The sequence below is a fragment of the Prunus avium genome, chromosome 2 (genome assembly GCF_965620075.1).
Source record: "Prunus avium chromosome 2, drPruAviu1.hap1.1, whole genome shotgun sequence".
Taxonomy (NCBI): Eukaryota; Viridiplantae; Streptophyta; class Magnoliopsida; order Rosales; family Rosaceae; genus Prunus; species Prunus avium.
This window is the reverse complement of record NC_142285.1, coordinates 42,278,946-42,292,693: the sequence shown is the minus strand read 5'-3', so window position 1 is coordinate 42,292,693 and position 13,748 is coordinate 42,278,946. Positions and strand designations below refer to the sequence as shown.

Here is a 13,748-nt window from a genome sequence, read left to right as displayed (position 1 = left end):
TATCTTACGTTAGAGTTGGGAGCTTCTCTAATTAAGATATTTTTGTTAGTGCATTCAATTGTTATATATATTTGTTTAATTATGTTCCTTACGCGTGCGATTCATTAATTGAGATTAAAAGTCTTTATCCAGTTCTTAACATAAAATCATTCCCGTTAGGTTAGGGTTTAATCGGAACATTTATTTTTATTCTTAACCAATCTTTAACATAAAATCCTTCCTGTTAAGTTAGGGTTTAATCGAAACATTGAATTATTTTATTTCATAAAACTTAAATATTCCCTTACTTGGTAGGTTTTTCTTTAGAGATGACGTTGGATGGATAGCCTAAAAGATAGATAATTAATTTGGATAAGTGCACCAAGTTAGAAGGTAAGAATGAGAAGGTATAAAAGAGGACGTTAGTTGTTGTTAATTTTCTCCATTAACTATTTACTGAATAAAATAATTAAGATATTATCCAATCAACCCTTTTTGTGAATCAATGACATAACTGTATCAAATTCATATCACGTGTGTGATTTATCAAATCCATAAATTAATGTTTCTAAAAAGAGAAGAAGAAGAAGAAGAAGAATTTAATCAGTAACATAATTACCCCATAATCATCGAATAAAATAAAGCTGAAATGTCATTTAGATGGGCTCTCTCTGTTGCCAGCCTTAGAAGTTAGATGGGTTCTCTGTTGCCAGCCCTAGGTATCTGGCACTGACTAATTTCCACGTCAGACGAATGGGTGGGATGAATTTGGGACGTTGGCTAGAAGAAATGTCACATACAGATACAGATGCAGTTTAAAGTTTTTAAATTGCAGTTGCATAATTGCTTGTATGTTTGTGTGAAAAATAGAGGGAGAGGGACGGAGGAGAGAGAGTCGTGGTACGGATTATAATTGGATCCCAATATAGAGGATAATAATTGGACGCCACGGCATATACAGTCAGCTTCGCGTAGGAGACAACTGTCTCTTAGATAAAATAAAACAAGTATATTCTCCTCCTGGGACCAGTCTCTGTGGAATGATGAAATTTTGGGACATTTCTTTCCCACAAATATCTGTGTTGTCTTGAGTGAAAACTGTTTATGAGAAGAGTTAACCAAGAATGATTAAGACTCTTCAAGTGGAAATGCTACTTTCATCATCATTACACTAAAATCTACTCTAACAGGATCGGGGAGTTGAATTTGGGTTGGATACAAGGAGCCGGAGTCACTATCCTGATTAACCATCTTCATCGGCTATCCTGATTAATTGGTCTAACTCACGTTTGTTTGTTGATTATGTTTATATTGGTATATTGATCGGCTATCTTGATCAATTGGTCTAACTCATGTTTGTTGATTATGTTTATATTGGTATTTTGATTCGCTATCTTGATCAATTGGTCTAACTCACGTTTGTTGATTATGTTTGTATTGAATAAATTTGTCAAATTAAGCACAAAAATCAAACTGAAAATTCAAGTAAAAACACAAAAATCAACAATGCTGACTATGTTTGAGATAAGATATGGGTTATGCCGTTATTGTTAGTTTTTTTTTCCAATGACTTTTTTGGGTTGATTTTTATTTATTTTTGGCTCGGTCTATTGTACTAGCTAGCTTATATAAGGCATAGAATAGTCACCAAGCTGACTTGCATCTCCATCAGCAGCTTCCCAAAACTGTAGAAGCTGCCCTTTTTCATCTGAGCTGAAATCATCACAACTTGTCCACTCAGGGGATTCTGAAAATGCAAAAGCTTTGCTGGCAACATTTTAGATGCACCTCAGTTGAAAGACCTCTCTTCTGTTGAAAGACCAGCTGATGATGTTGAGGTTCAGATAAGCACTTCCTGCTACTGCTCATATAGCTCTCCACTCCACATTCGATTTTATTATATGGCCATGCACATGCACTGAAACATTTGTGCTGGTCTGTTCTGCCCTGGTATGTTCTGTTCTGTTCTGGTGAGATCAATTTTAGATAGATTCATCAATTCTTCTTGCAAGTGAGAGTTATTTGATAATCTGCCACTTATTATATTTCAATGGAAGTACGACCAAATGGTTTCTGCACGTTGCTCTGCTCTCATTTTTATAAACATCATTGCATCCCATAATTTCATCAGACCTGCTTAAGTATTTGATGGATCCAACTCCAGAAGCTATTGCTTGTTATAGTCTCAGTCTCAGCTATCAGAAAAACTTGTGTGCGCTATTCTCAGCTATTCACAGTATACCATGAATGATAATTTTTTTGTCTTGGCATCCCGTGGTCGAGAATTGCAAAACACCTGTATGACACAAGTGTTTCTCAGAAGAGCAACATGAACCTCGCAAGCATATTTTATTTTGTAGCAAACTTATATGCCTTGTCTAGTTTGCATAAATGGCCGACATTAGTTAAGTTAATTTACTTTTGACTAGACCGTATGGTAGTTTTGAAGATAATTTACCTGAGGTGTTAGTTGGATTGGCCCAAGCTTTTGTTGTGCTCCCAAGTGGTCATGGGTTCAAATCCCCACAATATCTTGCGTGAGTTAACTTTGACAAAAAAGGAAAAGAAAAGGAGAAAAGGATAGTTTACCCGATACTTTTGTTTTTGGATCCAAGTAAATTATTTACCTGTTTTGCTATTTGAGATCATATCGGGGGACATAATTAGGTACTATTATTAGGTAAGTGATAAAATCAGACATTTGATCTGATACATTTTTAGGTAAGTGAGAAATGAGATAATTGATTTGATCTGATGTAGATATAGTTAAGTAATTGAGTGATAAATCAGACATTTGATCTAATGTAGTTATGGTATAGGGTTAATTTAGTAAAAATATGATTTACTCAGTAAGATAATTATATATCCGGATTTGAACTCAATATCAAATATGAATTAGATGAGATGGGCTCCACGTTGTCAGCTTTAGAAATTAGATGGGCTCTGTTGCCAGCCTTTATTCTGGCACGCCACAAATCGCTGACTAGTTTCCACGTCAGGTACACTCAGATTCGCGTAGGCAACAACTGTCCCTTTTGTTAAAGAAATATTATTCTCGTGAAAAAAGTGTTTTCTTAATGATTTCTGCCAGCATCTATTTGTGTTCATGAAAGGCGTTGTTGGGAAAATTTAAGCCAAAATATTAGCCCATTACAATGATGAGATTCTTTTTGTTTTCGCTCAAATGACAATGATGAGATTCAGTCAGGTTAGTGGAATATGCTACTCTTACCGTAAGCTTTACACACTTTTCAATTGCTAAACAGAGACATATAATGACAATTTAAGATAAAACATATTATTTTTGAGTGCCTCTCAATGTGAGAGAATTATGAACGAATATTATTTTGGACTAACTCTTTTTTTTTTAGTGGTACTTTTTTTTTTTTCAGAATTGAAAAGATCCCAAATTCGAATCTCCTCTTGTCGTGAATCTTTTCAGTGTATTTTACTAGGTTACAGAGGTATATAATGGTGATCTGTACATCAGCAAAGCTTGCATCTCATCAGAAGGTTTTAAGGTTTACCCCAATTCTAGAAGCAGCCCATTTTTCATCTGAGACTGAGATGATGATTGCTTCCTATGCATCACAACTTGTCCTCTCTGTTCCAAGACCAGCTGGGTCACATGAGCAATTCTTACTGTTCAATTTTATAAGCCCACGCACTAAAAGAATTGGTCTGCCAAGATCAATTTGAGATAGATTCATCGATTCTTCTTACAAGTGAGCCCTGGCTCCTGAGAGTTATTTGACAATTTGCCATTTATTTCAATGGAACTACGGCCAAATGGCTTCTGCACATTGCTCTCATCCATCAGTTCTCTTATTCTTATAACATCTTCCCATCTATCTGAAGCTGCATAAGTATTTGATGAGAGAACATAATTCCCGCTGTTAGAAGGATTCAATTCAAGAAGCTTGTTTGCGACAACTTCTGCTAGGGCTACATTTCCATGAACCTTACAAGCACTCAGCAATATCCTCCACACTACAACGTCGGGAACAATAGGCATATTTTGTATGAACTCATAGGCCTTGTCTACCTCTCCAGAGCGGCTCAACAGATCCACAACACATCCATAGTGTTTCATTTCTGGCATTAGTCCATGAATCTTTTCCATGCTTTCAAAATATTCCAATCCTTTTTCTACCAATCCAGCATGAGCGCAAGCTAATAGAATCCCGACGAACGTTCCATGAGTTGGTCGAATACCATCTCTCAACATCCGCGAGAAGAGTTCAAGTGCAGAATCTGCAAAACCATTCACAGCAAGGCCTGAAATTACCGAAGTCCATGACACAGAGTCTTTCTCTTCCATCCATTGAAACACCTCCAATGCCTTCTCAGCCACCCCACATTTGCAATACATGTCTATCAAAGAATTTCCTACATAGATATCTACTTTCACACCATGCTTCCTTATGTAGCGGTGGATAGCCTCTCCCACATCAAGCGAACCCACATGCGCACAAGCAGAAAGCACACTAGCTACCGTTATTTCATCTGCTCTCACATTAGCTCCCGTCATTTCTTCAAAAAGGCTCACCGCCTCAGCATGTTGGTTGGCTTGAGAGTAACCAGTGATCATGGAAGTCCAAGAGACCACATTTCTCTTCGGCATCTCATTGAAAAGCTTTCTTGCACTGACAAAGTTTCCCGCTTTTGCATATCCCTTGATCATGGAATTCCATGAAACTATGTTTCTTTCATGCATCCGATCAAATACTTCCCGAGCCAAATTCACCAAACCACGACGTCCATACATATCTATCATAGTGTTTCCCAAGTAAACATCAATGTCAACATGATTTTCTTCAACATAGTAAACCATAGAGTCTGCAATTTCCCATTCACCCAAGTAATTACACGCCAAAATAACTTTCATCATTGTGACCGCATCAGCCCTCACATTCGCTGCCTGCATTGCCTTAAAAAGACCCAAAACATTCTCAAACCTGTTGCACTGACTATATCCACATATCAAAGAATTCCAAGAGACCAAATCTCTTTCCCGCATTCCATCAAACACTTTCTGAGCAAAACCCAAATAACCACAAGATGCATACATGTGAATTAAGGCATTCGAAACAAAAAGATACGGTTCAAAGCCAAGTTTCAGTGCATGGGCATGGACCGTTTGGCCATGTACAACATCAGGAGCTCGAGCACAAGCCTTGAAAATGAATATAAAGGTCAAATGATTCCCAGCCAATCCTTGGCGATACATACGGTTATACGCGTGAATTGCTTCACTGAATTGGCCACTCTGTGATAGTCCACGGATCATATGGTTCCAAATCAACAATGTGGGTTGCTCAATTTGATTGAAGACTAAAAGGGCTTTCTCCAAAAACAGAGGAGATAGTGCGTAATATCTAATAACCTCTGAGACCGAAGACGGGTCTTTGTGGAGCTGGGTTCTGATAAGGTGTGCATGAAGCTCTTTGATTTGAGTCAAGGAGATTGGTCTGTTGTTGGCCACACGCTCTGATTTTTGGCTGGCTGTGGAGGTGCTGAAGTGGCGCCTAATGGGTCTTGCGAGTTTCATGACGAGCGGCGTTGGATTTGGTTAAATTTTGAATTGAATTTGGGGCAGAAAATGAAGTTCTCAGGTCACCATGGGTGAAAGATCAAAATGCATGTGCCCATCGACTTTCCCGCCACTGGCCTAACTTGTGCCTGTTTGTTTGCTTTGTGCTGGGTTGAGCATTTCAATATGGGCTTTTTCTTTTTTTTGGGTTTGAACCATGAGGTGGTCCTGATGGGCTCCAACTATGGGTGGCACCTTTAAGCTTTAACTACAACCCAAACTAATCCCCACTCACACCGGGTCGACCCGTAAGGGGTAAAGTATTGGCCAAAGTGATGACTCCGTACGAGAGCAGGGATCGAACTCCTAACCTCTCTTAAGGAATAATATGGGCTTTTTCTTTTGGGTCAATCAGATCCCTTTGGTTGGCATAGACTTGCTTGATGGGTTGGGCCTCTCTGCTGCCATGCCACCAACTTAATCCAAAGTTCCATCTTCCAGGAAGCACGTACAAATGTTTATTCATGGAAGGAAGGCATTTTAGCTTGTGCTTTCACAATTTCTTTCTTTCTTCTAGGTCTTCCACAGCACAGAGGGATGGTGGTGATTATGCGCTAATGGGAAATTTGTGTTACACTGTGACACTGTCGTGGAGAATAGGATAGGAGTGATAAGTCTATTACCGTGATGTCACTTCCAAAGGGTTTAGTGCTCAAATGTGGTTGAAATATGTTTCAAGATAATTAACATTACGACTATGTCTACCAATTAAAATAAATGAATCTTAATTGTGTTTCCCATCGCTTAATTCAATTCAATTGGATGACCATGTTTGAGATGTTTTCTCTGAAAAATGGTGGATGGTGACGCCAATTATAGGGTTTTGGCTAATTAATGGCATAGGCTTAGTCAGAAGCACCTTATATTATGAATCTTATCTGCACAAAAGATATTATAAATTAACATTTGGTAGTTATGTAGTTGGTAGTTTTTAGTCTGACTTGCCTCCTAATTATATAGGATTTATTGCTGTAAAGTTGATTCTGGATATTGGGGAAGCTTTACTCATGTTTGTCGTATTGCTAATTGAGATGTCTCTCTCTATAAAAGCTATCATATTTTGCATTTAGAGTATACTAATTTCCTATGAAATTAGTTCATATTTATATGCATATACAATCACAAAGTAACCGAACCCTAGAGATGGCCCTGGATTGAACATTTATTAATAGGTCCTAATATTATGGGTACGTATTGCTGTATAAAGAGAGGTTGCCAGATAAAGAAAAGAGAAAACGTGAAAACCAAATTAATGTTTTACCAATATTGAACAAAAATGGATCAAATTCAAATAGGATGGGCAATTAGGCATTGCGCCAGTGCCACTTCTACCAAACAAATTTACAAGCCGCCTACCTGAGTTATGGTTTACAGATTTGACTGAGGAATCGGTGCATTTTTTTGAATGTTAACCGAAACCTTATCAATATTTATGCCGCAATTTTGGCGTGCATTATATAGAGGCAACTGTCTAAAATTGTACCAGATATATATATATGCCGAAGCGAAGCAGCCAATAATAATAATATATACATCAATCTTTGGATGTTATACTTATAATAATAATATAAACATTGAAAGCGTGGAGTGTGGGACCATTGCTAATAAGGATTATATGTTTGTATTAGCAAATACATGAAAATAAAGGATACAATATCACATAAACTAACATCCAAAGTAAGGCACTATTGAGAATATTAATGCTCCTTAGACAAAAATGAATTATTGATTTAATAGGCTACCTGTATAATAATAATTATATTATTTTCGTGACTTATCTTCTTTCATTTTTTGGTTTACACTGGGGTGGGGTGGGTTCGAACTGGGGTGCCATCCATGAGGGGGGGAAGCCACCACACCCATTGGCTGTGACTATCTTCTTTTTTTTTTTTGGTGAAAACCAAGGTATCCTCCGCGCGATTGCGGGGACTAACCCTTGAGGTACTGAGTGTCGAGCCCAAAGCGGGGACCTCTCCCAACAAAGTCTGCTCTATTCGCAAGCGCCTGGGATCGAATCCAGGACCTCTTGTTTAAAGGATCCAAGCCCCTTCCACTTGGACCAACTCCTGTTGGTGTGACTATCTTCTTTCAATCATACATCTCATCAACTCTTTACCCAACTGGACACTCTCCGCCGACTGATTAAATGCATTCCGATGAAACAATCCTGACTTGTGTGGCTGGCATCCCCAATAAAGTTCCAAACCCTCCAATATGTCAACCTCTCATCTCTTGGTTGTGCGTTGGGAAATTGGGAACGATGGTTTGGTCCACCCCTACACCAAAAACAAAAGAAAATAAAAAAGAGCTAATAATTTTGTCCATCTATATTGCCAATGTATATGGTCGGCTGATGACTTGGTCAGCTGGTTCATAAAGCCAAGCATTTGGGGCACGGCAGGAGGCAAAAGTCCAAAAAGATCTCAACACCCATTTGGCACAAGAATTCGTCAAAGGCTTTAGGCAATGGCAAGCACAACTTTTGAACTTCTTTAGTTGCTTGCGTTAGTCTTTACATGATAGTTACAGGTTTTTTTTTCATGTTCTAGGGGGTGAGTGGGGGAGGAAGGCCCGCCTCTATTTCCTCACGCAATTTTCCACTTTCCCCAGCACACAATTTGCCACCCCACATTTTCCGCCACTACCTATCTTTCTCTTCTTGATCTTTTCAGTTATCAAAACCCATGATCAGCATCCAATAATTACCTTCATGTCCAAATTGATATTCCCCTAGAACATACACAACTTCTATATTAATATAAAGTTTTGGTATCTGAGTATATATATATATATATATATCTTCTAGTAGCAGTAGCACTGTAGCATAATATAAAATTGTTCATGTTCAACACCTAAGTTGCAGCCTCTCTGACTAATAGACAACTCCCACCTGCCAGAATTGAAAAATATACACTGATTGATTGTCGTAATAACTAAAACAGAGCTTCTTTCTACCATTAAAAAATAAACACCATGCATGAAATTAAACTATAAAATTCATAATAAAACCTTAGAAACTAAACTTGTCCTTTTCAGTAATTCAATATAATAGCAGTCTCTCTATAAGCCAAGTCCACGTTGAACCCAACTCCCCTCCCTACGCAAACAACCAAAAACCTCTCTTTCTTTCTTCACATAAATGCAAACATATCTTTGCTACACACATGTACCTATATATACAAAGACCCAGCCTTCTTTATGTTTCATCAACAAAACCCCATAACCTCATCAGCTCTCATTTTTTTTCATCTTATATGGCATCAAAGCCTATGGCTGATGCAGCCTCTTGGTACTGCGCCACAATCCTATTGGCCTTGATCTTGTTTGCTTCCATCAGAGAGAACAATTCTATGCCGGACAACGACCCGGTTCGAGGGGCTAAACACTTTGTGATCAACCGGCCCTGTGATGAAATTTATGTGGTCGGAGAAGGCGAGACCCTCCACACCATCAGTGACAAGTGCAGCGACCCCTTTATCGTGGAGCGCAACCCGCATATCCATGACCCGGATGATGTTTTCCCTGGCCTCGTCATCAAGATCACTCCTTCCAGACCTTGATCAATTTCCTCAGGCAATAGTATATATTTTGAGAGACTATATATATAGTCTCTTCACTCTTCTTCTATAGCAGTAGCTAGCAACTTGTAAGTTGTAACATACACAGAGATCAATCATGAATTTCATTTCATAGATAGAAAGTCAAATTTACTGCCAGTTTTTTTATTCTTCTTCTTCTTAATTTTTCAAATAAACAGGTACTGTTTTTTTTCTTTTCGGTTTTTCCCTTCACGGCTTAATGTTAGAGGCTCAGACTTTTTACTCAGAGGGGTCCCCTATGACTCTATGAGCCCAGCTGGCTTGTGTAATATATTTATATCATCTGTATGAAATGAATGAAATCCACAGAAAATTAAAGCTCTTTGTATTTGCTTTTATTCTTATCCTTATCCATGCTTCACATATATTTTGGCTTTTCCATGGCTTTACTCAGAGGAGATTCATTGATAAGGAAATCTCGTGTCAAAACTGGAATTTAATTAGATATGGAAATTTGCATTAATATTATGTATTAATTAACGACTTTTTGTTTCCTTCCTGTTAATTCCTTTGTCTTTGGCTCTTCGTGCCTTGGGACAGGTTTTTGAGTCATCTTTCGGAGAAGAAAGAACCAAATTTATGAATAAGAAAATAATTTACACAACTATAAAAAACAGTTTTAAATTAGGTAAGTAAAGTTAGTAGCAACGAAAAGGGTATGGCATGCAGTTGGGAAGACGACAGTAGGCCGAGAGGAGCCATCAACTTTGTCTAAACCAAGAAAGAATTCAACCTCTTTCAAGAAATTGAAAATAATAATTCACGTCTAATACTTTTACAAATTTTCGTTTTACGTTGTTTGTAATTACACGCTTGCCGTATGCTTTCTGTTTTTAAAGTTAAGCAGCCATCGACTCAGCCGACCATATCGCCTATTTATTAGTCCATAACCATGACTTGACATGTTCATCAAAATTGATTGGTCTATATTTTCATTATGTGAAATGTTTCTTTCAAATCTCTTTTAATTACGTAATTATGAATCAAAACGATGGATGATGACCCCGGAAAAAGTTCAAATTGGGTCATAAGAATGGAGACCTCAATATTTATAATTTATTAGCATGGTTGACAATCTTTTTGTGAAACTTACATTTACACGCATAATAATCTAAAAGCTATTAGAAAAAAAAAAAAGAGAGAAGAAAATATATGGCATACATTATAAATACACAATAATCCATTTAAATTTGGGTGGAGTATGTGGGGTGTTGGGGATAATTTTGTTTTCTCTCTTATCCAGTTTAGGTAGGTGAACATGTTACATGTTTGATGGCTCAATCCGAACAAAAACCAACGACGTGCTATGTGCTTCAAACTTCCACGTACACTAGGGATAATGTTGACTGGCTCAACCAAGCAAGCAAGCAAAAATAAATATAAATATAAAAAGGGAACACATAGAGAGAAGGCTATCAACAACCTATAACTTGGGTAGGGATCAGGGGCGGATCTAGGATTTGATAACTGATTGGGCGAAACTTATACATTAAACTCAACGATACGAGTGAACGAAACTGATCATAGTTTTCTAAAACCCAAGCCCAAATTCTAAATTGTGGCTCCCTCTATACATACACTAAACACTAAATATGTAATTTTTTTAAAAGCAAAGAAAAACCACTTTTGGGCTTAAAAAATATCATACATTCATTTGAACCCCAATAAACCATTCTGGCAACAAAAAGAAAAAAACATTCCTTTTGGGCTTAAAAGAACATATCAGATAATTTCTCCATCATTGAGGAACCTAATTCACAATTCAAAGCTCTTATTTCACAAGCCCCAATTGAATTCAGAAATCCTAATTTGACAAAGCCATAAATTCAATTTATCAAAACAAACCCAAATTCTACAAGAGAAACGCATCAAAGAAAAAAGAGAGAATCAGGAAGAAGATGATTGGGAAAAATAAAGGAACGAGAGAAAAGTGACGGGGAGAAAGAGAAAAAAGAGAAAATGTTCATTGTTTAAAGGAAAGTCACTCTACAAGAAAAACATGATGGGAAAAGTTTCAGTGGGACAAGTGAAGCGTACTATATAGTACAATCTCTTCTTCAATTATATGATGGGAAAACTAGAAGCTATTACCGTAAGGGCTCGTTTGGGACTGCTTCTCTAGGAAACACTTTTACTTATAAGCGCTTATACCAAAAGCGCTTTTATTATAAAGATGTTAAAATTTTCATAAGAAATCGAAGTGCTTCTTGGAAAAGCACTTGGGAGTGCTTCTTGGAAAAGCACTTGGGAGTGCTTCCTGAAGAAGCACATGGCAGGTGCTTCACCAGAAAACGCTTCTATGGCCCAAAATCGCTTCAAAACTTTTATGCCAAACGCTGTCAGAAGCGCTTTTGGTTGTCAGAAAGCACTTTTAACTGTTCCAGAAGCACTCCCAAACGGGCCCTAAATTTAGTTTTGTTTGAACACACTAAAAGTCCAATTATACCCTTACAATAAAATTAACAAAACAAAAAAATGAAACCAAACCTAGCACCTCCTGCCACCGGCATTATCGCACCGCCACTCCACCGATCAGCTAACTTTGATGTGCTTCTAGAAGAGCTTTGCCATCGATCGGGCTTTCCCTCTATCTTTAGCCTTTAATAAGATTATATCGACACAATAAAGCCGTCACACAATAATTTTTTCGTTTCAGAATCTTTTTGTACCAGGAAAATGTGTCATATATAATCAACAAAATTATACAACCATAGAAGGATAAATTGGCCATTGACCAAAAAAAAAAAGAAACTTTGGCTATGTTTCCAGACATGAGGAAGAAGACGAAGAAGGCAGGAAATGGCAAAGAGAAAGCAGCGAAATCTGAGGAAAAGAGAGCTCGCATAGAGACTAGAAGCTCTCACCTGAGGATGACATCGATGCCATTTTGGTAATTTCATACTCGAAATATATATATATATATGTCATTTTGTGCTTGTTAATTAGAGTTTTGGATCATTTGAGAACATGTGAAATAGTTTGTGGGAGTTTTAAATAGTGTTGGAAAAATCTTCCTAGGCGCGCGGCGGAATATTCTTTGCAATCGTTGTCTGTGATTCATGTATGTCATTTTGTGCTTGTTAATTAGAGTTATGGATCATTTGAGAATAGCTGAAATAGTTTGTGTGAGTTTTAAACAGTTTGGAAAAATGGGGCTAGGCAGCGCCCTATTTTTCGCAATTGTTGTATGTGATTCCCATATGTATGTCATTTTGTGCTTGTTAATTAGAGTTATGGATCATTTGAGAACAACTGAAATAGTTTGTGGGAATTTTAAACAGTGTTGGAATCATTGTCTGTGATTCCTACCAAAGATTCCTTTTTTGTTTTTGTTTTGAAGATTTTGCTCTCTATTTTCTATCTGATAGTTTATTTGCACCAAAGGTATGATTGTTGTGGAAATTCAGAATTCCCATCTATTTTCTACCTAATAAATTGTATGTATTTTGCAGAGAGATGAGAACGGGAACTCAAGATCTTAGGCGCTTATCACTGAAACAAGACATGTTCGGCGAGGGTTCTCCGATGTGCCATTTTCTTCACTGTCCTAATAGCTAATACTGATAGATACAACTTACAAGAGTTGAATTCTCTCATATAGGAAAGGAAAGCCTTGGATGTTCCACTCAACGACCAGATGCGAATGTCACCTAACCTAAGGAGAGAAGTAATATTAACTAGATTCGTGAGATGAGATGCTAACTAACTTAATACTTATGCATCCTTCCGAACCAAAAGAATAGTATCATTTGACACTAAAGCATAAGCAACCTAATCATGAATTTTGAATATCAATGTTATTGGATCATTTTGATTTGTGTCCTCAATTCATGTAATGAATGTGCCTATATGTTACTGTTGAGTGTTATAATGTTGATTAATTCTCAAATCATTCAATTATCCAACAAAGTTTTCGAGCCGGCAATTGAGCACGCAATTGAGCTGGAAAAGGAAGACTTCTTTTCTGTTTTTCCCAGAAAGACCTCCGTTGGAATCAAGGCAAGCCAGGCAATTGAGCATGCAAAAAGACCTCCATTTATGTTTCTTTGAATTAATTGGATTCAACCAATACTTGTATGGGCAGTTGAGCAACTTGAAAAAAAGTATCTGCCACTGCCACTAGTAGCGAGCAATAAACCTTTGAATGTCAAGGCATGCAAAAACAGGCACTGGGGCGGTGCCAAAAATTTAACTGTTGAATAAGACTTCGTCAAGATGTACAGAATAGAAGCTAAACCATACCATTAATATCATGTCAACTTTACTTGTTGCCTTTGTAAATTCCTCAAAAAAACAATGATATTGATTTTTCTACTAATTAGATACGATTAGCTAGCTAATCCCTAGTTAGTGAGCACAGATGGAAATGGTGCGTTCGTATTATCAAACTTCATGAAGGACGTTGTATCTTTACATGAGTGGGTGAAAAAATTAATGTTGTTGAACTATAAATTTATGATCTCTTTAATTAGGTCTTTTTGTGTGCACAAAGAACGTTAGGCCACTAGGCCTTAGGGTTTAGGGTTATTTAAAGGAGAGTAGCTGGTGTGGTTTTGGATAATTAATTCGAACAAACC

The 13,748-nt window shown here is 37.3% G+C and overlaps 1 protein-coding gene and 1 pseudogene across 1 annotated transcript; one reads left to right on the top strand and one right to left on the bottom strand.

The window, feature by feature from the left end:
* Window positions 1–3,335: 3,335 nt before the first annotated feature.
* LOC110767702 (pentatricopeptide repeat-containing protein At2g22410, mitochondrial pseudogene) lies at window positions 3,336–5,647 on the bottom strand (annotated as a pseudogene).
* Window positions 5,648–8,826: 3,179 nt separating this feature from the next.
* Window positions 8,827–9,132, top strand: LOC148297069 (peptidoglycan-binding LysM domain-containing protein). Its single transcript, XM_088248713.1, has one exon. The coding sequence runs from the start codon at window positions 8,827–8,829 to the stop codon at window positions 9,130–9,132; it is 306 nt and encodes a 101-aa protein (XP_088104839.1).
* Window positions 9,133–13,748: the final 4,616 nt, after the last annotated feature.

Bases quoted from the DNA above. Each gene is read 5' to 3' on its own strand.
- LOC148297069 (XM_088248713.1), top strand. From the start codon at position 8,827: ATGGCATCAAAGCCTATGGCTGATGCAGCCTCTTGGTACTGCGCCACA.